Source organism: Suricata suricatta, chromosome 17, assembly GCF_006229205.1.
Source record: "Suricata suricatta isolate VVHF042 chromosome 17, meerkat_22Aug2017_6uvM2_HiC, whole genome shotgun sequence".
Classification (NCBI taxonomy): domain Eukaryota; kingdom Metazoa; phylum Chordata; class Mammalia; order Carnivora; family Herpestidae; genus Suricata; species Suricata suricatta.
In genome coordinates this window covers 2,663,227-2,687,825 of record NC_043716.1, presented here as the reverse complement: position 1 = coordinate 2,687,825, position 24,599 = coordinate 2,663,227, and the positions used below count along the sequence as shown (strand labels likewise).

At 55.9% G+C, this 24,599-nt stretch overlaps 1 protein-coding gene across 2 annotated transcripts; it reads right to left on the bottom strand.

Annotated features, from left to right (window-relative positions):
* Window positions 1-6,573: 6,573 nt before the first annotated feature.
* PFAS (phosphoribosylformylglycinamidine synthase) lies at window positions 6,574-22,980 on the bottom strand. 2 transcript variants are annotated; one of them, XM_029928349.1, is made up of 28 exons: window positions 22,897-22,980; window positions 19,863-20,043; window positions 19,643-19,778; window positions 19,076-19,181; window positions 18,557-18,746; window positions 18,342-18,447; window positions 17,843-17,983; window positions 17,601-17,725; window positions 17,308-17,436; window positions 16,497-16,628; window positions 16,224-16,352; window positions 13,104-13,177; window positions 12,862-13,018; window positions 12,489-12,550; window positions 12,212-12,373; window positions 11,852-11,971; window positions 11,607-11,738; window positions 11,194-11,424; window positions 10,841-11,021; window positions 10,674-10,757; window positions 10,376-10,531; window positions 10,055-10,174; window positions 9,621-9,766; window positions 9,300-9,507; window positions 9,071-9,162; window positions 8,871-8,985; window positions 7,500-7,838; window positions 6,574-7,409 (listed from the first exon to the last, which is right to left on the bottom strand). In XM_029928349.1, the coding sequence occupies exons 2-28, from the start codon at window positions 20,002-20,004 to the stop codon at window positions 7,099-7,101; spliced, it is 4,026 nt and encodes a 1,341-aa protein (XP_029784209.1). In that variant the 5' UTR covers window positions 20,005-20,043; window positions 22,897-22,980; the 3' UTR covers window positions 6,574-7,098. The 2 variants fall into 2 exon arrangements, with proteins under 2 accessions (XP_029784209.1, XP_029784210.1); XM_029928350.1 differs by having other exon boundaries at window positions 22,830-22,953.
* Between the last annotated feature and the right edge of the window lie 1,619 nt (window positions 22,981-24,599).

Below are 24,599 nucleotides of genomic sequence, written 5' to 3'. Positions count from 1 at the left end.
TTGGTTATGGGGCAAGGAGGAGAGAGGGGCTCTGGTGCTTCCCTTCTTTCTGGCTCCCAGCGATGGAACATGGGTGGCTGTGATTCTGCCGTTCCTCCTCGTCACTGGATTGTCCCGGCCGGTCGTGCAGAGGCGACAGCGCTGTGTGCCAGTGTTCAGTGACGTTTCTTGCTGAGGACTCTCTGCCCAGAGCTGGCGAATGGCACATGGGCTCAGAGTGCCCCAGGTTCTCCTAGATAACCTTTCCGCAAGTACCCCGGGGCCTCCCAGAGCTTCCCTTCCATCCCGGATGTCTCCGGAGGGCCTGCTGGATACCTCCCGAGCACAGCACAGCATCCTCGTCCCAAACGTGTGTCCTCTCCCATGTTCCTGTCATGGTCAATGAGATGATCACAGAGCCGTTGGTCAAGCAAGAAGTCTGGTCTCCACCGTTGGCCCCCCTGCTCGCTCCTTCTCCCCTCACATCCAGTTCTTGGCAATTCCTGCCTCCTTGTGTCCCTGGAAGCCTTCCATTCCTCTCCATCTCCAGTCCCGGCCAGCATATCCTGCCTGGAGAGTGCCACGCCTTCTTACTGGACCCCACCCCCCCAACAGATCCTCCTCTGTCTTCCTCCCCTGCGGCCCCACTGGTGGTCCTGGCTCTCCCCCTACTCAGACCCCTTCTAGAGATTCCCCCTTGCTCTTTGGAAAAAGTCCAGATTCCCTACCATGCTTGTTAAGTCTTTCCCCATGCCTGCCCTCCCTCCCACTTCCTATTCCAGACACTCACCTTCGTTTAAGTCCTTACATCACCGTCCTGCTGGCTGGTGAAGCTTTGCGACTCAAGTGTCCCCCCACCCCCCACCTTTCCTGTAACAGGCGGCTACTCCTCAGGCCTCAGCCACTCCTGGGAATGCTCCCTGAGCCCAAAAGCTTGGGCTGCATTCCCTGTGGAGAGCTCCCGGGGTACCCTGAGCCTCCCCTAAAAGATTCTGCACGTGTGCGCCCTAGGAGGAGGCCCTTGACCTCCTTACCTGCATGACAGATGGAATCGGGCTGTTTCACAACCTTTATTCCATTCTGTGGCCACAGGGCGGAGGAAGCCACATGCGCCTACCCCTTCTGGCGGTGGGGCGGAGGAATGACTCACAGTGGCCGGCATTCCCAGTGTGCTGCTCACACAGGAGACAGGACTCGAACCCGAGACCTCACTCCAGCAGTACCTGGGCCTCCACCATCTGGCTGTGTGCTGCCCCCACGTGTCCAATGACAGACTGAAATTTCTTTGGTTTCTAGTCCAGGGCCTTAAATACAGCAGGTGGTTTGTCAGCCTCTGGATTCTGTTGGCTGCCGGGCAGGTATTAAACTAGGAAAGCAGTTGGGGCGCCTGGGTGGTTCACTTGTTTAAGCTTCTGCCTTTGGCTCAGGTCACGATCTCTCAGTTTGTGGGTTCGAGCCCCGCATTGGGCCCTGTGCAGACAGCTCAGAGCCTGGAGCCTGCTTCCGATTCTGTGTCTCCCTCTCTCTGCCCCTCCCCCCTTATACTCTGTGTGTGTCTCTCTCAAAAATAAACACTAGAATTTTTTTCTAATTGGGAAAACAGTAAGACTTAAGGGGACTCGAGTCTTCCACCCCACCTCAACCCACACATGCAGCATCCCTCATCTGACGTGATGACAAGAGCCTGCCGCTCTGAATGACTGGAGAAATGAAATAAAAAGGGGAAATCCTTGGGAGGACCTGAAAAGCCAAGCCACCCTGAACCAGATTCACTAAATTTGCTCTTCTCCTTTAAAAAAGAAAAAACAAAAAGTGTATCAACCTTTCCTGATTTTAACATTCATATTTATTCATTCATTCCACATACAGCGATGAGCACCTAGTGAGTGGCAGGTACCATTCCAGGGCGTCGGATCCAGTGGAAAGAAAAGCTGGTGTGCCCACCCTCATGGACCTTACACTCAAGGGTGGAGAAAGATTTTCTTTTTATATATAGTTTATTTTATTTTTGAGACAGAAAGAGGCAGAGCACGAGCAGGGGAGGGGCAGAGAGAGGGAGATTCAGAATCTGAAACGGGCTCCAGGCTGTGAGCTGTCAGCACAGAACCTGACATGGGACTCGAACCCACGAACTGTGAGATAATGACCTGAGCCAAAGTTGGACGCTTAACGGACTGAGCCACCCAGGAGCCCCGGAGACAGATTTTGGATCAAAGGAGCACACGGAAAAATAGATGGGTGTGCAGAGCTTCTGGTGTGTAACAGAGGGTCTCATCAGAGAGTTATTAACTGATGGAACCCCCCAAAAAGGACGGGACAGGACTTGATTATAGCTTTCGATGTTGCTATAGATTTTTTAAAAAAGAATTTTAAGTAATTTCTGCCTCTGACATGGGGCTTGAACCCATAACCTGGAGATGAAAAGTCATACGCTCTACCAACAGAGCCACCAGGCACCCTGTAGATGGCTGCTTTGTAGACCGGAGGTGTAGAGAAGTGTCATCATCCCCTTCAGTTCATGGTGTATTATCATCGCCTGATGAGTGCCTTCTCTTATTGCCTTTAACCTCTAATTCCCATTTTGTTTCCCGCAGAAGTGGGTAATGATGAATTTATGAGATAGCCGATGGTTGGGATTTTGTCACATGAGAACGTTGGAAAGATACTCGGTCAAGTTCAAGGGCACAGGAAAGGTGACACCTGGAAGTTGGATGAGGGGGAAGAAGGGTGTGGCTTGGGGGGAAGGTGGTATTGAGGCGGAGGTCCTGATGATGTCAAGATCTCCCAGCACTGAAGAGAAAGAAACAAGACACGGGGCGCCTGGGGGGCTCAGTCGGGTATCGTCCGACTCTTGGTTTCACAATTCATGAGTTCGAGCCCTGCATCTGGCTCTCTGCTGTCCGCGCAGAGCCTGCTTCAGATCATCTGTCTCTCTCTCTCTCTCTGCCCCTCCCCTGCTCTATCTCAAAATAAATAAACAAACTTAAAAAAAAAAGGCATCCAGGCCTCATATGCGGTCTTCAGTGTCGAGACGCAGTCTACTGTCTTGTTACTCTGCTCCACATGCCAATTCCGAAAGCTACCTCATGGGCCGACGTGGCGCTGGGTGCTGGAGCTCCGGCCATCACACCTTTGGTCCAGACAGCAAGTGAGAATAGCCCAAGAGAAGCACACAGCCTTCCTTTAAGAACACTTGGAAGTTGTATACACGGTTTTCTCTCCCATCGCTCAGAATGCAGTCACGCCTGTTAAGGGCAGCTGGGAGAGGCCCAGAGCAGATACAACCCCGGCTATAGTACCCGAGGGTTCTATTTCTAGAGGAGGAACCACATATTGGGGGAACAACTGGCCATCTCTTGTCTCTCCCAGTGATGGGGAAGACAGAAGGACGCAAAGTACCGGTGAAGGCGATGCAGCAGAATGGCATGAGCCTAAAACGGGGCAAGATGTTCTTCCAAGGGGGTGGAGAACACTCCGGAAGGGGTACAGGGAGGACCCAAACTCCAGCTCCCCAGGAAGCGTGTGAAGTCGGAGAATGAAAGCTACCGCTTGGAAGGGGTGTGGGTGGCTTTTGGAGTGGCCCGTTTCCCACGGAGAAAATGAGGGGCAGAGAACAGGTAGTCTATTGGAGTTTGCTGGAAGGTCTTTGCAAGGGGGGATGGGCTGAGGCAGGAGCTGGGTCAAGAACCTGCAAAGACCAGGCTGAGAAGTTGCTGAGAAGCCGCAGGGACTCAGTTTCTTGGCCGGGGTGATCCACACCGGAAACCTCTCCCTCTGCAGATGCCCGAATTTCTCTACCACAGCCAATCACAAATCACTCTGCTTTTGCATCAAGTGCAAAGGTTTTGTTGTTTCCCTATCTTTATTTTCTTTTGAGAGACAGAGTGTGAGCAGGGGAGGGTCAGAGAGGGAGACCCAGAATCCAAAGCAGGCTCCAGGCTCTGAGCTGTCAGCATAGAACCTGATGTGGGGCTCGAATGCACAGACTGTGAGATCATGACCTGAGCCGAAGTTGGATGCTTAATGGACTGAGCCACCCAGGCCCCCCTATCAGATGGTAGGTAAACTTGACATCTGAGTCTTGTCATATTGGCCCCCAAATTGTGCATTTGAGATTGTCTATAAAAGATATTGTTTAAAAAATCTCTCTCAAAAATAAACTTTAAAAAATCAGCCAAGTTACATTTGAGGATATAATAGGCTTTATTAGTGTATTCATGAATCGGGCAGCCGCCCATCTAGTGAGCAGAGGGGGCCCCCCAGGCGCTGAGTGAAAGAACCGGATTGTTGGTTGGCAAGGACACTTTCCCCACAGGGAAGAGCAGAGAGGGGGCCTTATCACGCACACAATGGCTTCTTTTGAAGATGGAGGCCCGTGTGGCCAGCTCCCTGGTGCCCATCAGAAAATCGCTGACTGGTTAGGACTACATTTTGGGGGGAGGTTGACAATGCAATGAGATTAAGTATTAAGCTCCCTTTTCGGGACTAGGCCTAAGTGATACCATTCAGGGCCTATTGGTTTCTTTTTTTTTTTTTAAAGGGACATTTTTTTTTTAATTTTTTTAACGTTTTATTTATTTTTGATACAGAGAGAGACAGAGCATGAGAGGGGCAGGGGCAGAGAGAGAAGGAGACACAGACCAGAAGCAGGCTCCAGGCTCTGAGCTAGCTGTCAGCACAGAGCCTGACGCAGGGCTCGAACTCAGGAACGTGAGTGAGATCTGACCTGAGCCGAAGTCGGAGGCTTAACCGACTGAGCCACTCAGGCGCCCCTATTGGTTTCTTATATATGTATAACTTTTAAAAAATGTTTATTTTTGAGAGAGAGACAGCATGAGAAGGGAGAGTCAGAGAGAGAGGGAGATACAGAATCTGAAGCAGGCTCCAGGCTCTGAGCTGTCAGCACAGAGCCCGATGTGGGGCTCAAACCCACGAACTGTGAGATCATGACCTGAGCCGAAGTCAGACACTTAACCAACTGAGCCACCCAGAAGCCTCTCTATGGTTCTTATAGTTTCCCATTATCAGGGAGGAATAATCAAAACCCAAAAGTGACCCTTACTGGCCCACCTCCCACCCCCTGCTGCTCAGGGTAGGTCAGTTTGCAAAGCATAAGAAAAAGACCTGAAATGCTTATTTTCTTCATAGCCATAATTTAACATTGTTTCATTAGTCAGTCTCCTCTTTTAATTGAAAAAAAAAATTTAACGTTTATTTTTGAGAGGGAGAGACGGTGTGAGTGGCGGAGCGGCAGAGAATGAGAGAGAGAGAGAGAGAGGGAGAATCCAAAGCAGGCTCTAGGCTCTGAGCTGTCAGCATAGCTCCGACAGACGCCGAGGCTTTGAACCCACGAATTGAACTGCCATGAAATCGAGTCGGATGCTAAACCAACTGAAACATCCAGACGCCCCTTGGGGAAGTTTCCTTAATCAAGATGTTGAACTCTCCAGGGGGCAAATGCATTCCAGCCGCACAAGTTCTGGGGAAGTGACCTCTGCACTCTCGTAAGCAAAGGAGGCGCTGGCCAGCGGTCAGCCTTACCGGGTCCTGCCGCCTCAGCATGTGACTGCAGGCCGGGCAGCCGCAGCCGCCAAGCCGCCGAGCCCGTGCTGGGCCCCACCCTCACCAGTGTGTGACCCTAGGCTACTTACTTAACCTTACTTCTTCCTTTGCAAAAACAAAACAAAACAAAAAACAAAGAAGGGAGGGGCCTTTCAGGTTACCTTGCAGAATTCTTACCAGAGTTTGGATACATTTAAAATGCCAAACACACACTTAGTTCCTGGTAGGTGCTGTATATGGCTATTATTATTTTTTTTAATGTGTATTTTTCAGAGACAGAGTCAGAGCATGAGTGGGGGAGGGGCAGAGAGAGGGAGACACAGGATTCGAAGCAGGCTCCAGGCTCTGAGCTGTCAGCACAGAGCCCGACGCGGGGCTCGAACTCAAAAAACTGTGAGATCATGCCCTGAGCCGAAGTCGGACGCTTAACCAACTGGGCCCCCCAGGTGCCCCAACTATTACTTATTTTTGAATGTTTATTTTTGAGAGAGAGAATGAGCCGGGGAGGGCAGAGGGAGGGCGAGAGAGGATCTGAAGCAGGCTCTGTGCTGCTAGTGCAGCCCTTACAAACCGGGAGATCCTGACCTGAGGTGAACCCAAGCCACCCAGGCACCCCTCCCCCCCAGCTAGGATTTTAAATCCTGTTGGGAACATAAGCGCCCCTGGGGCAGGGACCGTGCTTGGCGCTGCAGCTAAGCACCCAACGGCCACAGGATGAACGCCCTAGTGACTGGCTACCAGGCTCAATCCCAGGCAAGCAGGCGCTGACCCGTCTGTCAGGAGGGGAGCTGCCGAATCTGGAAGCAGAGGCGGAGGTCAGGGGCCACACCAGCAGTCCGACCGCAGAGCCGGAGCCCCGGCTCTGCAGGAACTTCTGCAAACAACTGCTAGCACCACACACCCCACTACATTTTTTCCTAACGTTTTATTTATTTTTGAAAGAGAGACTGAGTGTGAGCAGGGAGGGGCAGAGACAGGGAGACACAGAATCTGAAGCAGGCTCCAAGCTCTAAGCTGTCAGCACAGAGCCTGACGCGGGGCTCGAACTCACAGACTCAACTAACTGGGCCCCCCAGGTGCCCCGGCACTACGTTTTGAAAAGAGAAATCTAGAAAGCTTCATTCTGCTGAGAACACCCAGGCCCTGACTTGGCTGCTCTGGTACCCCCAACCTCACAACCCCAATTATGGGGAAGGGGCACATAAAATATCCCCCAGAGTCTGGAGGGGGACACGAGGCACAATGTGATCTCTGGGGGGAGTGGCGGGGGCCACGGGACCCTCCCCCTACCGCCACCCTAACTGCCCTCTGCCAGCTTCTGCCTCCGAACCACACCCGGCTTCCCGGGCCCGCAAAGAAGAAACTGCGTCAGAGAAAGACACATCCAACAGTAAAGGCGAAAGCGGGCAGATAAGTAACATGAGCTGAGGGTTGTTTTTGGCGTTTTGGTCCATGACTGTCCGGGAGGTGCTTCTGGAGGTGAGGAAGGGGAGAGCAGACCCGCGGGCACAGACGGCCATGGGGGCCACCGCCCCCCCCACCCCCCGCAAGTCCCGCTCAGCAGCCTCCGTCCCGGGTCCAGTTTCGGGCGTTGATGAAGAGCTGGAGCCAGGGGGAGGCGGTCAGAGTGTCAAAGGGAGGAGGCCGCCATGCCCACTGCCAAGGCCTCACAGCCCGCTCCGGGTGAGGCATGAGGGCCAGGTGGTGGCCATCAGCGGAGCAGACACCAGCCACGCCCCCTGGGGACCCATTGGGGTTCAGGGGATACTGTTCCGTGGGCTTCCCGTCGTCGTCTGCCCAGTGCAGCGGGGCCAAGCCCCGGGCCTCAATCTGGGCTTGGAGTTCCGGAGAAGAAAACGCCATGTAACCTGCAGGGGAAGGAGGAGGAGGGAAGTGAGCTGTCCCCCACCAGCTCCCCGCCCCCCACCAAGCCCCTCCTCTGCCTTCCGGAGGCTGACCTTCGCCATGAGCGCTCCACACCGGCAGCACGGCGCCCTCCATCCCTCGCAGCATCAGGGCCGGCCCGGGCCCCACCCGCACGCTGGCCCAGCGGGACTCGAAGCGGCCGGACAGGTTGTGGCGGAGCAGGAGGCCGGGCCGGGTCGGCTGGGGGTCTGCGCCCGTCCCCTCGGCCTCCTCGGCCTCCTCGGCCTCGCCGGGGCTACCTCCAACCCAGCCCAGCAGGGCCAGTAACTGACAGCCGTTACACACGCCCAGGCTGAAGGTGTCGGGCCGCTTCCGGAAGCGTGTCAGCTCAGCGCGGGCCAGCGGGTGGAAGGTCACAGCCGCCGCCCACCCTAGCAGGGAACACGGAAGTCAGGTTGTCAGGGAGGGACCCGGAGTGGAGGTAGATGGCTACTTTTCTGTTCCAGGTGGCACAGTTATAGCTGCCACGACCCCCACCCACTGCAGGCACCCAACACACACCCACCCAGCAGCTCAGGTCAAATCCAAGGAGAGAAGGAATAGGTTTATCTGCTTAAATCAGATGTTGCCAAGTCCAAAGCCAGAGATGGCCCTTAAATTTCTTGCCTGGAGAGCAGGGCATGTGCAACATTTTTTATTTTACTCCTTAACATTTAAATCTAAGGTTTTGTGGGCCGCCTGGGTGGCTCAGTGGGTTAAGCTTCCGACTTCGGCTCAGGTTATGATCTCATGGTTCATGGGTTCACGAGCCCAGCGTGGAGCTCTGGGCTGACAGCTCAGAGCCTGGAGTCTACTTTGGATTCTGTGCCCCCCACCCATCTCCGCTCTCTGCCCCTCCCCCCTCTCAAAAATAAAATAAAACATTAAAAAAAAATTTTTAAGTAAGATTTCGCATAGGAGCGCCTGGGTGGCTTCTGACTCTTGACTTCGGCTCAGGTCCGTGACCTCATGGTCTGTGAGTTCAAGCCCTGCGTCGGGCTCTGTGCTGACAGCTTGGGATTGTCTTTCTCTTTCTGCCTCTCCACCCCTCACATTCTGTCTCTCTCAAAAATACAAATATTAAAAAATATATAACTTTGTACAAAAAAACTTAATTTTTGGCTTCTCTTGAAAAACAAAGATCTGGCCACGCTAACCCAGCTTTCTGACAGCACAATCTGCTGGTGTTGAGTACTGCCCTTTAGTTGAGACATGTGCCACCCCGTGCCGCCCAGTGCCGCCCAGCCCTCTCACACCTCATGCGAGCAGCCACAGCCCTTCTGCTGGCGGCTGGCCCAGAATGAATGCGCGCGCTCTCCCCCGCCTTGCGGAAGCGACAGGGCCCGATTCTCGGTCAGGAAGGGAGCTGGGGCGCCTCTCCCGGAATGGCTGGGGGAGGTCCCGGGCAGAAGCCGGACACCCACCTTTGGCAGAGCCCAGGACGTCTGCAAAGCTGAAGCCGCCCACAAAGGCCACGCCCTGGAACGTGTCCAGCCCGATCGCCCCAGAGCAGAGGTCCTGCATGGTCACATCCCACACCTGCAGCGATGGGGAGGGGAGGTTCAGGAGGACCACGGGCCGGAGGCCCGGCCCCAGCCCTGGCCCCACCGACCACGACGCTCACCTCAAACCCGGCCAGGTGGAAGGCGTCGGCCATCTCTCGGTCTCCATTACTGCCCTCCTCTCGCAAGATGGCAACCCGGGGAACGGGACCAGCTGTGGGGGAGGAGGAGGGTCTCTGGGCCGAGGGCTCCTTCCTCACCGCCATCCCCCCAGGCCCGGCTCCAGGGCAGGTCCCTCCCGGCCCCCACCCCGGCCCAGGCCTCCAGGCCTCCGCCACCGGCCTCTCTCACCAGGCTCTCGGGGCACGCAGGCGCTGGGGAAGCCTGGGGGCAGGCAGTAGGTGGGCCCCGCGCGCTCCCTGAGCCCCCGCTCTTCCTCCGCCACACAGTGCGGCTCGGCCTGCAGCCGGTCCAGCTGGAAGCTCGTCTCCTCCCAGAGGGCTCGAAGCTGCCCAACTGGTCCCTCGAGAACCACAGCCCCGTTCACGGACACTCGCACCTACGGGCAGAGGCCAGTCTGTCACAGCCAAGGGCAAGGATGTCCAACCTGGCCCCCCTTGCCCCCGGCCGGCGCAGGCAACCTGCGGCCCTGCTGCACGCTCGCCCCCTCACCAGGGCGTGGGGCCCGGCGTCGCCCGTGGGGCCCAGCTCCAGGCAGTGGAGGCCGGCGTCCCGGTAGCGCTCCAGCACCCGGGCCAGGTCCGGCTCCTGCACCTCCAGCACCAGGCCTGGCTCCTCGGCGAACAGCGCAGGCAGCACTGGGAGGACAGAGGGGGTGTGCGGGTGACAAGGGTGCACTGGGGATGCGGAGGTGCAAGCAGGCGGGACGGCTAAGGGCTGAAGGAGTGCAGGCAGGAATCAGGGTGGGGGGAGGCCTCAGACGGGGGAGTCACTGGGCTGGGTGGTCAGAGAAGATGGTGAAGGACTCAGGGAATGGGTTTGGGGATGCTCCATTTTTCCACAGGACACAGGGTCCACGGGGTCCACGGGAACCCCCGGGCAGGCAGCCCAGGCCGGAGTCTCGACCCCCGCCCCCCGCTCCTCACCGTCGACCCCAGGGGTAGGCACGTCCACCTCTATCCCACAATTCCCAGCGAAGGCCATCTCTAGCAGGCAGGTGATGAGACCCCCGTCACTGATGTCATGGCCTGAGCAGAGGAGCCGGTCTGGAGGAAGGAGGAAAACACTCAGTCAGTTCAGAGCCCAAACCCCAGGGCCCCGCGCCCTCACGCAGCCCTCACGCAGCAGGCCGTGTATGGGAGCTGGGGAGAGGGGACAGCACATCCCGGTGCCCCGGCCTTGCCAGCTCAGCGGGGAAGGCCCGCTGCGTCCTCTCCATGCGCCATCTCCCCCGGGGCCTCACTCACCCTCCAGCAGCCCCTGCGTGATGCGGAAGGCACGCACCAAGTTCTCGGGAAGGTCCAGGTCCGGAGGCTGCTCGCCCAGCTGCGAGAAGCACTGGGCCAGAGCCGTGCCCCCCAGCCGGTGCTGCCCAGGGCTCAGGGGCACGTACAGCAGGCGGCCTGGGGAGACGGGGAAGGGGTGAGGGGTGAGGGAGGCGAGCGGCTCGGGACTCCCCACTATGCTCACGAGCGGTGAAGCCCCCAGCGTGCGGACAGACCCACAAACACACGATGCAGCGAGGACGGAGGCATCCAGGCGTACCTCTGCCTCCGGGATGCTTGAGGTCCGGGGTCACGGTGGCTGTGATGTCCGGGCAGACAGCATAGGCCGAGATGACCAGCGACCCTGCAGGGCAAGGGGTGAGACAGTGAGGCGCCGGCCGCGGCCCGCAGGTCCTGCCCGCTCTCCCCGGGTGCCCCAGTCCATACCAGGGGCCCGCACGGTCTCAGAACCGACCCGGGCAGCCATGCTGAGGGAGTCCTTGCCACCGTCCACAGCCACGCCCAGGGCCGCCATCACCGCCACCATGGCCGCGCAGGCGTCGGCCAGCGCCGCGCCCTCCCCCGGCAGCTTGGCTGCCCACATCCAGTTCCCGCTGCACTTCACGTCCTGGGGAGCCGTGGACAGCGGGCATTAGGGAGGGAGGGCCCTGTGGAGAAGGGGCTGGGGGCACAGGGGCCAGGAGGTCACGGGCATGAAGGGCAAGAGGGAGAGGCGAGTGGCGGACGCAGGTGCATCCCAGAGGCCTGCAGCCCCGTGCCAGAAGCCACAGGGGACTCACCCGGAGGTCGGTGATCAGAGCGAACACCAGGTTGGTGAGGGCCTCGGCCACAGCCAGGCGGGCGGCAACCTTGGGGTCCAGCAGGCTTTTGACCGGCTGCTCTCCTAGAGCTGTGGCAGCCCCTACAAGCTCCTGGTGACTCAATGCCACAACCGCCACGTCGGCCAGAGGGGTCTGCAGGGGTCCAACGCACTGCTGCTGGGCCACCAGGCCACCCACGGAGCGGTCCACCTGCGGAACCAGGTGGGGTTGGCAAGAGGCCAAGGGACAGGGAGCTGGGGCGCGGGGCACACCAGGCCATCAGGGTGGCTTCCCGGGGCCCCGCCACTTCTCCCCTGGGCCTGTCGCACCCCCCAGCAACCCCAAAGAGCGGGGGACCAGGACAGTGAGCAGAGCGGGGGCACAGGGAGGACCTTGTTGGTGAGGTAGCGCTTGCTGGCCACCGCGGGCAGCCGTAAGACGCGCTCCAGAGCCAGGTGCACGCTGAGCCCTGGGGGCAAGGCCAGGGGACGCAGCACAGGGACACTCCGCTGGAGGAAGAACTCCTACAACACAGAAGGCGGCAGGGGTGTGAGCGCCTGGGCGCACGGGTGAGAAGGGGGGTTCTGAGGAGCCGAGGCAGAGAGGGGAGACCAGCCCTCCCTCCGACCCCACGCACCTTGCGAGGCATCTTGCCCAGCACCCAGTCCAGCTCCAGGTCCACAGGGGTCGGGGGCTGGGGGGCATCCCCCTCGCCATTTCTTCCCACAGGACAGTCCCGATCATCCACCAGCACGATCTGTGGGCCACGAGGACATCCCACAGAGCCTGTGACGCCGGGAAGCCCAGCGGGGCCGCCTCTGGGAAGCAGCGAGGGCACATTCCACCCTCGGCTAGGCTTCCCCTCAAGTGCCCGCCCCTGCTGACTCCCAGTCAGTGAGCCACTGGCTCCCACCCTCCAGCCCCCTCCTCCAGCCCGTCCCCATGCAGCTCTGCGCCTACCCACACAGCGGCTTCCCTCGCCCTGGGGCCCACTCACCCTCCTGTCCCCGGTGACAGTGCCCACGAAACAAGCCGGGCAGCGCTCCCGGGCGCTGACCCGACTGAGGAAGTCCCGGTCCTTGGGCCTCAGCAGAAGCGCGTTCGACTCCTGGTACTCAGCCCCCCAGATTTCCAGGGCGTTCAGGGTCGGGTCCCCGAGCTGCATCCATGGGAAGGGGAGGGAAGGAGGTCAGTGGGTACTCCTCAGTCTCACGGTCCTGCTAGAAGGTGGCAGGGGGCAGGGAAAAGCCAGGCCTGGGGGGGACGAGGCCCACCTGGAAACGGCTGGTGTAAATGACGGCCCCAGCTGGGTCACTCAGCTCCTTCAGGACGTTGCCTGGTGACAGGGTGCGTGGGAGAGGCAGTGATGGGGCCGTGGCCAGCACCCGGCAAACAGGGCAGTGGCCGGTCCCCAGGGAGCCCCTGATGCCGTGAGCCCCGCACGGGTCACTGCCGCACCCTCACCACCAACCACCCCAGGGCGGCAGGCTCTCCCGCCCAAACGGTGAGCCTCTCCAGCAGGTACAGCGGGCGGAGAACGGGAGCCGGGGCTGGGCGGCCAGCTGCAGATCCTTGGTGCCCCTCTCTGAGCCAAATCTGGCAAGAGCCCAGGTGGGCTGGGACCCCCATCCCAGCCCCTTCTCTCACCATTGCCTCCGGCACCCTGGTCATGGAGGCTGCAGATGGGGTTTCCCCTGGCGGCCTCCACACACGCCCGGATCACACGGTTCATTTTTTGTTCCATCTCCGGGTCTCCCCGCTGCACAGCCCCGAAGTCCAGGTCACTGGCGTTGTCCCCCTGCACCTGGGGGAGCACATGCGCCAGCTCAGGCGAGGGGGCCTGGGAGCTCATGCCCCACCATGCACAGGGCCCCACGACATCCTCTCACCTGCACAGAGGAGGCGGCTCCGCCCCCGACTCCGATCCTATAGACGGGACCCCCAACCTTCACAACGTCCATGCCTGACGGGAAGGAAGACAGGGTCCGGATGCTGGGGAACCCGACGCAAGTCTCAGCACAAGTTAAGGATACAGGGAAGTGGTCAGACCAGGAGAGGGACCAGTATTATAAACCAAGTATTCTTTGGGCAAATACACTTGGAGGAATTCATGCTCCGGATTTATTCATGTAGGCACAAAGTCACCTAATTCAACACTGCAGAATTATCTGTATTACCAAAGAAAGGAAATGCAGTTGACCTTTTTTAAAAATATTTTTTTAGTATTTATTTTTGGAGAGACAGAGTATGAACAGGGGAGGGGCAGAGAGGGAGACAGACCCAGAAGCAGGCTCCAAGCTCCGAGCTGTCAGCACAGAGTCCACCGCAGGGCTCGAACTCAGTTGGCCGCTTAACTGACTGTGCCACCCAGGTGCCCCCCAGCCAACTGATTTTTGACAAGAGTCCCAAGACCATTCAAGAAGGCACGAAAAGTCTTTTCAAAGCCTGGTGTTACGACAGCCGGACATACAAACATAAAAGGCAGGTGTTAGACTCCTACCTCACGCTATATACAAAAATTCATTCGAGATGTATCCGAAACCTAAACATAAGAGCTAAAAGCTATACACATATTGCAAGAAAACACAGCTGTAAACCTTTAGGACTTTGGCTTAGGCGATGATTTCTTGCCATGACATCAAAACCATCGCAGCAAAAGAAAAAATATGTAAGTCAGACTTTACCAAAATTAAAAACATTTGTGCTTCCTAAGACACCATGAAGAAAGTAAAAAGACAACCCACAGAACTGGATATATTTGCAAATGACTCAAAATATATAAAACTCTTGTAACTACACACACAAAAAACAACCTAATTTAAAAATGGGCGAATGGGGGCGCCTGGGTGGCTCAGTCAGTTAAGTGGCCAATTTCAGCTCAGGTCATGATCTCACTGTTCCTGGGTTCGAGCCCCATGTCAGGCTCTGTGCTGGCAGTTAGCTCAGAGCCTGGAGCCTGTCTTCGGATTCTGTCTCCCTCTCTCTTCGTCCCTTCCCTGCTCACACTGTCTCTCTCTCTCTCTCTCTCTCAAAAATAAAAATTTTTTTCTAAAATAAAGGACAAATAAACAGGTGTGTTTTCTTTTCATTTCCTTTAAAAAATTTTTTTTTAAACATTTATATTTTTGAGAGACAGAGAGAGACAGATCATGAGCAGAGGAGGGGCAGAGAGAGAGGGAGACCCAGAATCCACAGCAGGCTCCAGGCTCTGAGCTGTCAGCACAGAGCCCGATACGGGGCTCGAGCCCACGAACTGTGAGATCATGACCTGAGCCAAAGTTGGATGCTCAACCAGCTGATTCACCCAGGGTCCCCCTCACCCCCACCCCCCGTTTTTAATGTTTATTTACTTCTGAGAGAGAAAGACAGAGCACGAGCAGACAGGGGCAGAGAGGGAGAGAGAATCTGAAGCAGGCTCCAGCCTCCGGGCTGTCAGCACAGAACCATGAGATCACATCCTGAACAGAAGTCGGACACTTAACCCCACTGAGCCACCCAGGTGGCCCCGTATAGGTCTGTTTTCTTTTCTTTGAAATTTTTTTAATGTTTCATTTATTTTTGAGAAACAGAGAGAAGAGCAGCGTGTGAGCAGGGGAGGGTCAGAGAGAGAGAGGGAGACACAGAATCTGAAGCAGACTCCAGGCCCCCAGCTGTCAGCACAGAGCCTGACATGGGGCTTGAACCCACGAACCGTGAGATCATGACCTGAGCCGAAGTCGGCCGCTTAACCCACTGAGCCCCCCAGGTACCCCAGGTCTGTTTTCTTAAAACAAGTTCTTTTTAGCACGCATGAATGGTGGAGTGCAGAGACACAGAGAGAGAGACAAAGAGACAAGAAATCCCAGGCAGGGTCCACACTCAGGCACGCGGGGCTCAACCTCACGAACTGTGAGAACATAACCTGACCTGAAATCAGAGTCTGATGTTTAATTGACTGAGCCACCCAGGCGCACCTAGGTCTATTTATATACACCGGAAATACCTTCCCTGAGGTATGCAAGGACCTGGTTAACAACGTTACATCTAGGGAGAGAAATAAGGTGGCTGGAGGTCGCGGGAAGGACGGCTCTTGCTGTATAACCTTTTCTGCCTTTAAATTCTAAATCATGTGACCGGGTCACCTAGTCAGTAAGTGGGACCTGGCTCTTATCTGGATTGTACCAAACTGGGGCCCGACAAATGTTTGCCCACCTGAACTAAGGGAGCAGATAAAAGCCCCCAGGGCAGAGCACTGTTTGCCTGGACTTGGCAGAGATGCCCCTGTCGAGCCAAAGGAAACGGTGCAGAGAGAGGCAACACAGACGGAAAACAGCCCCACAGGCATAAAGCCGTCCTGCCTTGAAAACCTGCACTGGGGAGACACGTGAGCTGGGAGATTAAAAACAAACCCCTTGGGGCGCCTGGGAGCTCAGTCGGTTGAGCATCCAACTTCAGCTCAGGTCATGATCTCACGGTTCATGGGTTCAATCCCCGCATCAGGCTTTGTGCTGACGGCTAGCTCAGAGCCTGGAGCTGCTTCAGATTCTGTGTCTCCCTCCCTCTCTGACCCTCCCTGCTCATGCTGTCTCTCTCTCTTTCAAAAACAAATTAAACATTAAAAAAAAAAAAACAAACCCTTGATCACAGGGAAGGGAAGGAAAAACATGACAAACAGAGAGGGAGGCAAACCATAAGAGACTCTTAAATACAGAGAACTGAAGGTCAATGGGGGGAGAGGGGGAAATGGGGGATGGACAAGGAGAAGGGCACTTGTTGGGATGAGCACTGGGTGTTGTCTGTAAGCGATCTTCACTGGGTTCTACTCCTAAAGCCAAGACTACAGCGTAGGCTAATTAGCTTGAGAACAGAAAAGAATATACGTGTGTGTGCGCGCGCGCGCATGTCACTTATGTAAATAAGTAGTAAATAAATAAAAACGAACCCCAGAGTAGCCTCTAAACCCCCCTCGTGCAGCTGCTGGGTGCTGGAACAAGGCCGGCTGCATGGGGAGGAGGGGGGCGGGCCCTTACCCGGCTCTGGGGGCTCCTTGCGCGCATGCTCAGCTTCCATGGACCCGATGCCCCCACTGAACATGATGGGCTTGATCCACTCGCGCCGCTGGCCGTCCGGGAGCTGCAGGCCCAGGGAGCGGGCGAAGCCTGGAGCAAGGACACCGCAGGGAGTGGGAAGGAGGGAAGTCAGTCCCTGCATGCCCCCCAACCCCCCCCAGCGCTCACTCAGTCATACACCCCACCCCACCTCTGGTACGAGGTGTCTGTCACCCCTCACACCCCCAGCCTCACCGGCCAGCACTGGCTCCCCGAACTTGTTGCCGTAATCAGAAGCACCGTTACTGGCCTCGATGGCGACCTCCAGGGGCCGGGCAAAGTTCTCAGAGTACTGGAAGCTGGGGTCCTCCCAGGGCAGGCTGTAACCTGGAAGGAAAGGGGAAGGGTGCCTGGACTGTGGGGACAGAAGACAGAGGAGCCAGGGTGCTTTGGGAAGAGTCCAAGCCCCCCAGGACCACCTGTGCGGGAGGGGGGGGGACGTCCCACCTCAGGAAGTGCGGTAAAGCACCCATCCTGCTCCCACTCCCCACACCAGCCTTTCTTCTGAGTCTCAGGACCAGAGTTCTTAGGGCTCTCTAAGAAATTAGACTTTGGGGGGGGGTGATCGTAAGACTGACCCCAACATCATGTTTCCTTGCTGAGCAGATGCTAGCTTATAAAGAAAATTTGCAGGAGGCGCTTGGGTGGCTTAGTCAGTTAGGCAGCCCGACTCTGGGTTTCGGCTCAGATCCTGATTCCGCGAGCCCCGAGCAGGGCTTTGTGCTGACAGTGCGGGGCCTGATTGACATTCTCTTTCTCTCTTCCCCTCCCTGTCCATGCTCGATCACTCTCTCAATAAATAAACAAACTTAAAAAAATAAATAAATAAAGAACTCTGCAATTCTGCGAAGCCTATCTGGGCACCTGGGTCTCCCCTGGCCTCATGGCCACAATCAGTGAAAGGCCAGCTACACTGGAGCCCTGTCTCCCAAGAAAAGGCACCGGGATGACCTTCTGAGATAGAGGTGCTCCCACAGGGACGGGGAAGAGAGCAAAGAGGCGGGACCTGGGATGTGCAGGTTTCCAAAGCAGTAGCCAGCGGTGCCAGCAACCACGTGGGCCCCGCGGCCCGTGCACTGGACATCTCGGATCCGGCCCCCCGTGCCTGTGGTCGCCCCGCTGAAGGGGGCTACTCCTGGAAAGAGACGGGGGAGAGGTGTGGGTACAAGACAGACACACCCCAGCCCTGCCCACCCCACTGAAACTCAAGACGACCAGCCCGTTTTCCCGGGCCCGGCCGAGGCCCTTCATTCTACCCTACCCTCCCATCTCACGCACCGGCCCCAGGACCCAGCTCACCTGTGGGGAAGTTGTGGGTCTCCGCCGTGAAGACGACGTGTCTCAGCGCCCGCCGTTGCCGGAAGCAGCTTGGTTGCGCGGGGTCCTCGGGCTGCAGGAATCGGACTTCCTTCCCCTGGATGGCACTGCGGACACATCGGTACTGGACTTTGCTTCCTTCCTGGGGTGTGCGCTTCCCCGGTGAGGGCTGGGGCCTCCCTTCTCCTGGCCCCGAGGCCACCCCAGCCTAGGACCCAGCCCACCTGCTGTTGTCACAGAACTTGAGGACGTTGTTGGGGTTCGAGGACGCCTGCGTGCTCATGATGGCCTCAAACAGGGACTGGGCCACCGCCTGCCCATCCACGTGGAGCTGCCCCTTGAAGAACCAGTGTCGGCTGTGCTCGCTGCAGGGAGGGGGGGGGGGCAGAAACACAGGTCACTTGGCACTTGGCACGCGGTTCCGGCTCTTCGCGCCAGCGTCAGCGGCTGGTGCCCTGCGGCCAGCTCTCACTTAGGTAACAGGTCAAACAGAGTCCAAGAGCCACAATCCTCAAGCGTTCTTTCGCCGTGGGCTGTTCAGACGCCTGGTGAACAGGATGTCAGGATCTGATCGTAGACGACTGCACGGACGTGGGGCCCGTGCCCCCAGACAGACTCGGGGGCTCCCTCGCACCAAAAGGCAGCCATGAAGGCCAGTCCCTGTGCCCTCCCCTTCCAACCTCCACGGGCTTAGACATCAGAACGGCCCCCACTCCTTCCCACCTATTGGACTGAGCCAAGTCGAAGGCCTCCACGGTGCTGGGGTTCCGCTTCAGCTCCTGGAAACGTTGGGTATAGAAATCCAGGTCCCAGGAGTCCAGGGCCAGGCCTAGGAGACAACCCCAGGAAGAGCAGACCGTGGGGCGCCCCCCACCATCACGGGTCCCGGCATCCTGACTGGCCTCGCCTGGGCCTTCCTCCCGGGCACCCCTGCTCACCTAGCTCCTGGTTGGCTCTCTCCAGGGCGCGCCGGCCCTCCGCCAGGATGTCGATCCAGCCGTTGAGCGGTGCCGAAACGCTCTGAAGGGAGAAGCTCTGGATGGGCTGGGGGAAGTGCTGCTCCGTCATCCGGTCATGCAGCATGGCCAGGGCCAGGGCCTTCATCTCAGCTGAGGGGGGCTCGGCAAACTAGGGGTGGAGACACAGGCACAGGGCAGGGGCTGGAGAGCTGAAGAGTGGCGCAACCCAGTCTTCCAAGTCACGCAGACCAGCCCACTCCTCATCTCCGTGGTGCCCGTGTTCTGATTAGAACATGCCCCTTCCAGGGAGGCATCTACCTAAGAGGTAAGGGGCGCACAGGCTGGGCTTCTGTCCCATTCAGCCCTCCACCAGGTAGCCTCAGGCCTTGAACACCTTGTAAAAGGGACAGGCCCGAGGCCAAGAGCCCCTCCCCTTCTCTCCCGCTATCTCCGTAAAGCTCGGGACCTCATCTCTGTATCTGTGGCCCACCGCCTCACCGAGAGCAGGTAGCGCCGGGTAGCCTCCACGCGGTCCACAGCCCCCAGCCCCGCAGCCCCACACACGGACACGATGTTGGTAGAGGCCGGGGTGGAAAAGTTCAGCCTGAGGAGGGAGCCGGCCAGTTAGCACCCTGGAGGCCCAGCTCAGCAGCTGGATCCTGCCCGCCCTGTGCTGTCCCGCAACCTCTCACCTCCGCCCCCTCCCCGCCGGCCTCTAGCCTCACACCTGGGCACCCAGAGACCAGCGTCTGAAGGTCACTCGAATCAAACCACACCTGTCCTTCTGGCATGAAATGCTTTGATTTCTACTTCTCAGAATGCAACGTTTTACTTTCCAGAACCTGTCTGGCAGCTGGCTCAGTTTTCAGAGAAATCTTCCCTAACGGGGAAGGCGTGTATGTGGCTCTCCAGGCAGGGGGTAGGATGGAGGGAAGGAAGAACAGATCCGCCAAGGATCACGGGCGGAGGAAGGAGAGGGATGGAAGCAGAGGGGGTGCGCAGTGTGTCTGCATGGGAGGGATGCCTGGGAACATGGAATGGACCGCCCTGGGCGGACACACTTGCCTGGGCCCCACCTCCAGCAGCAGGTCGCTGGAGTCACAACAAAGCCAGGATTCCTGCGCAACGTCCCCCGGTGACAAGGGACAGCCAAAAAGCCACATGAGCTTCTTCATCTCCTCGGCACTTGGGAGGGACTCCGCTGCACAGAGACAGGGCAAGAACACCTTGAGACGCTGCCCCTGGCCTGGAGGACCTCCCCCGAGAATCTAATACTTGGCCCAACCTGTCCAGTTCACGTTGTAGCACAGCTCGGTCGTGATGGCCTGCAGCTCTGGTAATTTCCCTCGCAGCTTCCTCTGGGTGTGCCCAGAGGCGGCCCTCTCGTGGCCAGAGGGACGGACATAGAAGTGAAGGACTGAGGGCATCTCTGCAGGTGTCCCTTGCTGGAGAAATGAGTCGGGTTCCTAAAAAGTAACAGCAACTATTAACGTGTCAAACTGATTTCACATTCCAAAGACGGACGAGGCTTTAGAGGAATTAGGGATGGGGTGGGAGAAAGAGGGGCGTTTTCAGAGGTACCCTGAAAAACGTAAGCTTGGGGGTGGGTCTTAATTAATCCTGCAAAATGTAGGAAAAGGTCCATCCTTGACACATGCTCCTTGAACACCTGCACTTTGCAGGGCCCCACGCAAAAGTCTTAGGAACACAGCTGTGAATAACACAACCACCATTTCCGCCCTCATAGAGATTACGTCTTTTTTTTTTTAATGTTTTATTTATTTTTGAGAGAGAGAGACAGTGTGAGCAGGGGAGGGTCAGAGAGAGAAGGAGACACAGAATCCGAAGCAGGCTCCAGGCTCTGAGCTCGCTGTCAGCACAGAGCCCGATGGGAGCTTGAACCCACGAACCGTGAGATCATGACCTGAGCTGAAGCCGGACACTCAACCGACTGAGCCACCCAGGCGCCCCAAGAGATTACGTTTTATTGAGGGACACAGGTAAGGACTCGACCATTTCCAGTCCAGTGTGGTAAGGGCCAAGAGACTGTGGGTACCTATCTAGCAATTTAGGAATTAGGAAAGACTTTCAGGGAAAAATAGCATCCAAGTGTAAATCTATGTAGGACGTGGCGGACGAGGCCCCGCTAGTGAAGTCAGATGACAGACGCCATCCCTCTGCCTTCTGAATGCTTCTTCTCAGGCACCTGCTGGGGACCTGTCCTTCATTCTCATCCCTCTACAGGCTCTTCCTAAGTGACTTCACAGACTTGTGGCTTTAAATATCATCTAGTAGAACGAGCCACGGAAAATGCCAGCATTCAACCGATTTTTTTTTTTTTACCAAAAATGGCAATCTCATATTATTCGAGTTGCTATCTGCCAATAAATTCTCTAACTTAATTCAATCTCGACTCTCCCTGAAACTCCAAACCAGTACATTAAAATGCTTATGTGACTGGGGTGCCTGGCTGGCTGAGTCAGTGGAGCGTGTGCTACTCTTCATCTCAAGGTTGTGAGTTCAAGTCCCACGATGGGTGGAGAGATTGTGTCAAAATAAAATCCTTAAAACGTAATAAGACAAAATGCTTCCATGACATCTCCACGTAGATGTCCCATAAACAAAGATGATTGTCTGTTTGGGCCAAAACAGAGATTTTGATTCCTCCCTCCTCCAGATTCACTCTTCTCCCAGTCTGCCCCATCCGGCCAGCACTAGCAAACCAGTTGCTCAAGCCCAAAATACAGTCAACCTTAATTCTTTTTTCTCTAGCCCTCTATGTACACCCTATCCACCAGCAAAGCCATTTCCAAACAGATCCCTGGATCTGGTGGCATCCTTCCATCCCTGCTACCATCTGTCACTACCATCACTCACTCGGGACCTCCCGAGTGGCACCCCAATCCCACTCCTGCCCCAGCCACCAACCACTTGACACATTTCAACATAGATGAGATCCTGCCTTCTCATCACGCATGACAAAACCTTCCAACTCAGGACCTGGCTTTCCCAGTCAGGCCGCTGCCCACTACTCCAACCCTGTCTTATGCCACACTCTTTTTCATCCACAAGACCCCACTACACTGGGGCCATTCCTCTTTTCCATTCCTCTATCTTGCCAATCTCAGTTCTGAAAGGTATTTTTCACACCCTGATATTAGCACGGCTAGCACTTTCGTGTTATTTAGATTCCTGGTGAAATCACCTTCTTGGAAGGGACTTCCAGATCCACCCTTCTGAACTAGCCACTATTTTCTTTAATTAATTTTAACTTTATTTATTTTGAGAGACAGGGGCAGAGAGAGAGAGGGAGAGCGAGAATTCCAAGCAGGCTCTGGGCTGTCAGGACAGCTGGATGTGGGGCTCAAACCCACGAACCTTGAAATCATGACCTGATCTGAAATCAAGAGTCGGACACTTAACCGACTGAGCCACGCAGGTGCCCTGACTAATTTAACTGTAACAATCACATACGATTTAACTAATTATAACTTAATTACTATAAACTTAATTATAAACTTTAAAATTACATATACAATTAATTTAAGTGATTAAAATATAGTGCTCATCAGTATCTGAGATTTTAACTCATTTTAAGCTCTACCTTCCCCACTAGCACAAAATCTCCATGTGGGCACGGACTGTAGCTGTTTTATCTCCATTGAATCACCAAGGCTTAGAACAATAGGTGGGGCATAAAAAGGGGAAAAAATCTAAAAGAGAAAAAGACAAAAAAGAAAAAATCTAGTACTGCCGACCGAGCGGACTCTGGATTGCCATCCTCACCCGCCCTTCCAGCCCTTTCAGGCCGGGCCTAATTTCAGGGAAGCATGATGCTCCTGCCGGATCAGTCTCCATCCTCGCCTTTCTCGGCGCTCCCCACCCCGTTCTGATCCCCCCTTTCCGAAGCTGGGACCCTCAGAGCTGTCCTTCACACCGTACTTCCTATAGGAATGATCACACGTAAGCCATCCGACTGTCGTCTATCACTCCGCAAACAGAAGTCCCGAGAGCTCAGGGACAGGCCTGTCCACAGCAGGGCTATATCCCCAATGGCTAGCATGACATAACCGAGGAGGTCCCAGACTTGTGTAGGCGAACGCACTGGGCGCGAGGGGCTGACTGTACTTGGGGGGAGAAGGGTCTCCCCTGCCGCGCGTCTGGGGAAGGCGCCCAAGGTCGCACGAATGGGCCGCAGCTGGACGCAGCTGGGCCAGGCCGGCTGGGGACAAGGACGCGGCCTGAGTCAGACCTGGAGTGAGTGGCGAAAGGGTGCGGCAAGCAAGGGCTCAGGATTGGCGCGGGACAGCCATACGCACGTGGAATCCACGGTCCCGGGTGCAGCGTTGAATTGCGGCGGCTCCAGCGCGCCCCGGAAGAGGCGGGGCCCACTTCCGTCCGCCGTGGGCGGGGCGCCGCGCCTCCTCTCCGGTTACGGCACTCTCAGAAATCGGCCCTGAGTTTTCGCTTCTTTTTCTTCTCCTTTTTTTTTTTTCTTTTCGGAAATACGGTAGGTCCCATGGCCTGCCCTCTCCGGGGCCTGTGTCAACTGTGACAGAGACAGGAATTCTGAATGCACTAAACAAAAGGAGAAGCATCGTCCGTGTCCAGCACTCAGTTTCTCTCTCCTTCCTACTTCTTTCACTTTTTAAAGAAATGAATAGATTTAGGGGCGCCTGGGTGGCTCAGCTGGTTAGCCCTCCACTTCGGCTCAGGTCATGATCTCACGTTTGTGGGTTCGAGCCCCGCGTCGGGCTCTGTGCTGACAGCTCAGAGCCTGCTTCAGATTCTGTGTCTCCCTCTCTCTTTGCCTCTCCCCCTCTCATGCTCTCTTCTCTCTCTCTCTCTCTATATATATCAAAAATAAATAAAACATTAAAAAATGAATATATTTATTTAATTCTTAGAGTGGGAGGCCTACATTTATCACTTTCACATTCTCGCCAGTTACAGTAACAATGACAATGATAGGAAAACATTTACCGGACGCCCATTAAGACCACTCGACATGATCTCGTTCGATCCTCACAAACACCTTTGGTTTATAGATGTGGGAGCTGAGGTTCATCGCAATGACTTGTTACCTAGTTTTGTAACTTAACACTTTCTACCTATGTACACGTTTTTTGTACATTTTCTTAAACCCTTGTAATGCATAAATACATGGTTTGTATCAGTGAGGATCCTAGCAGAATATGGATGGCACACTCAAAAAGGTCTAATCAACAGGAATTCAATAGAGTGTATTTACAGAGATACAGGCAGGATTAAGGGAAGAACAAAGTACAGTGGGGGGGGGGGCACCAAGAGACTGGCAACAGCAGAAATGCTTACCACATGCAGGCTTGAAGGGACAAAGGATGGAAGGGCTCTATCAGCTGAGAGGTGCAGCGATGAAAGGGCATCTGAGGCCGCAATTACAGTGTTGAAAGAGAAAGGGAATAAACATTGGGTTCTCTCTCTTTTCAAGTGTCCACCCAAACTGTTTCTGCCTCTTATTAGCCAAATCTTGCCTGAAGCCTGAGAGCAAGAAAGCTGGAGAAACGTGCCAGGGCAAACACAGTATCTGGCTCAATGGTCTTTTTAGTGAGTCAGATAACAGAGAAATGTTCACAGTAAAAGGTGAAAGTCCTTTTTTTAAAAGAAAAATAATGTTTATTTAATTTTTTTGACATTTATTCATTTATTTTTGAGAGAGAGAGAGACACAGAGCAAGAGGGAGGGAGGCACAGAGAGAGAGGGAGACACAGAATCCGAAGCAGGCTCCAGGCTCTGAGCTGTCAGCACAGAGCCTGATGTGGGGCTCGAACCCCCAGACTGTGAATCATGACCTGAGTTGAAGTCGGACACTTAACCGACTGGGTCACCCAGGTGCCCCTGTTTTATTTATTTTTGAGAGAGTGAGAGAGACAGCATGAGCAGGGGAGAGTCAGGGAGAAAGGGAGACACAGAATCTGAAGCAGCCTCCAGGCTCTGAGCTGTCAGCACAGAGCCCGACGCGGGGCTCGAACTCATGAACTGT

Excerpts from the sequence above, each read along its gene's own strand:
- PFAS (XM_029928349.1), bottom strand. The coding sequence starts at position 20,004 with ATGCCCTCAGTCCTTCACTTCTATGTCCGTCCCTCTGGCCACGAGAGG. Across the intron at positions 16,353-16,496 it reads CGGGGAGCCAGTGCTGGCCG|GCTTCGCCCGCTCCCTGGGC; the intron begins GTGAGGCTGGGG and ends TCCTTGCTCCAG. Across the intron at positions 11,739-11,851 it reads TGGGCAAGATGCCTCGCAAG|GAGTTCTTCCTCCAGCGGAG; the intron begins GTGCGTGGGGTC and ends TCTGTGTTGTAG.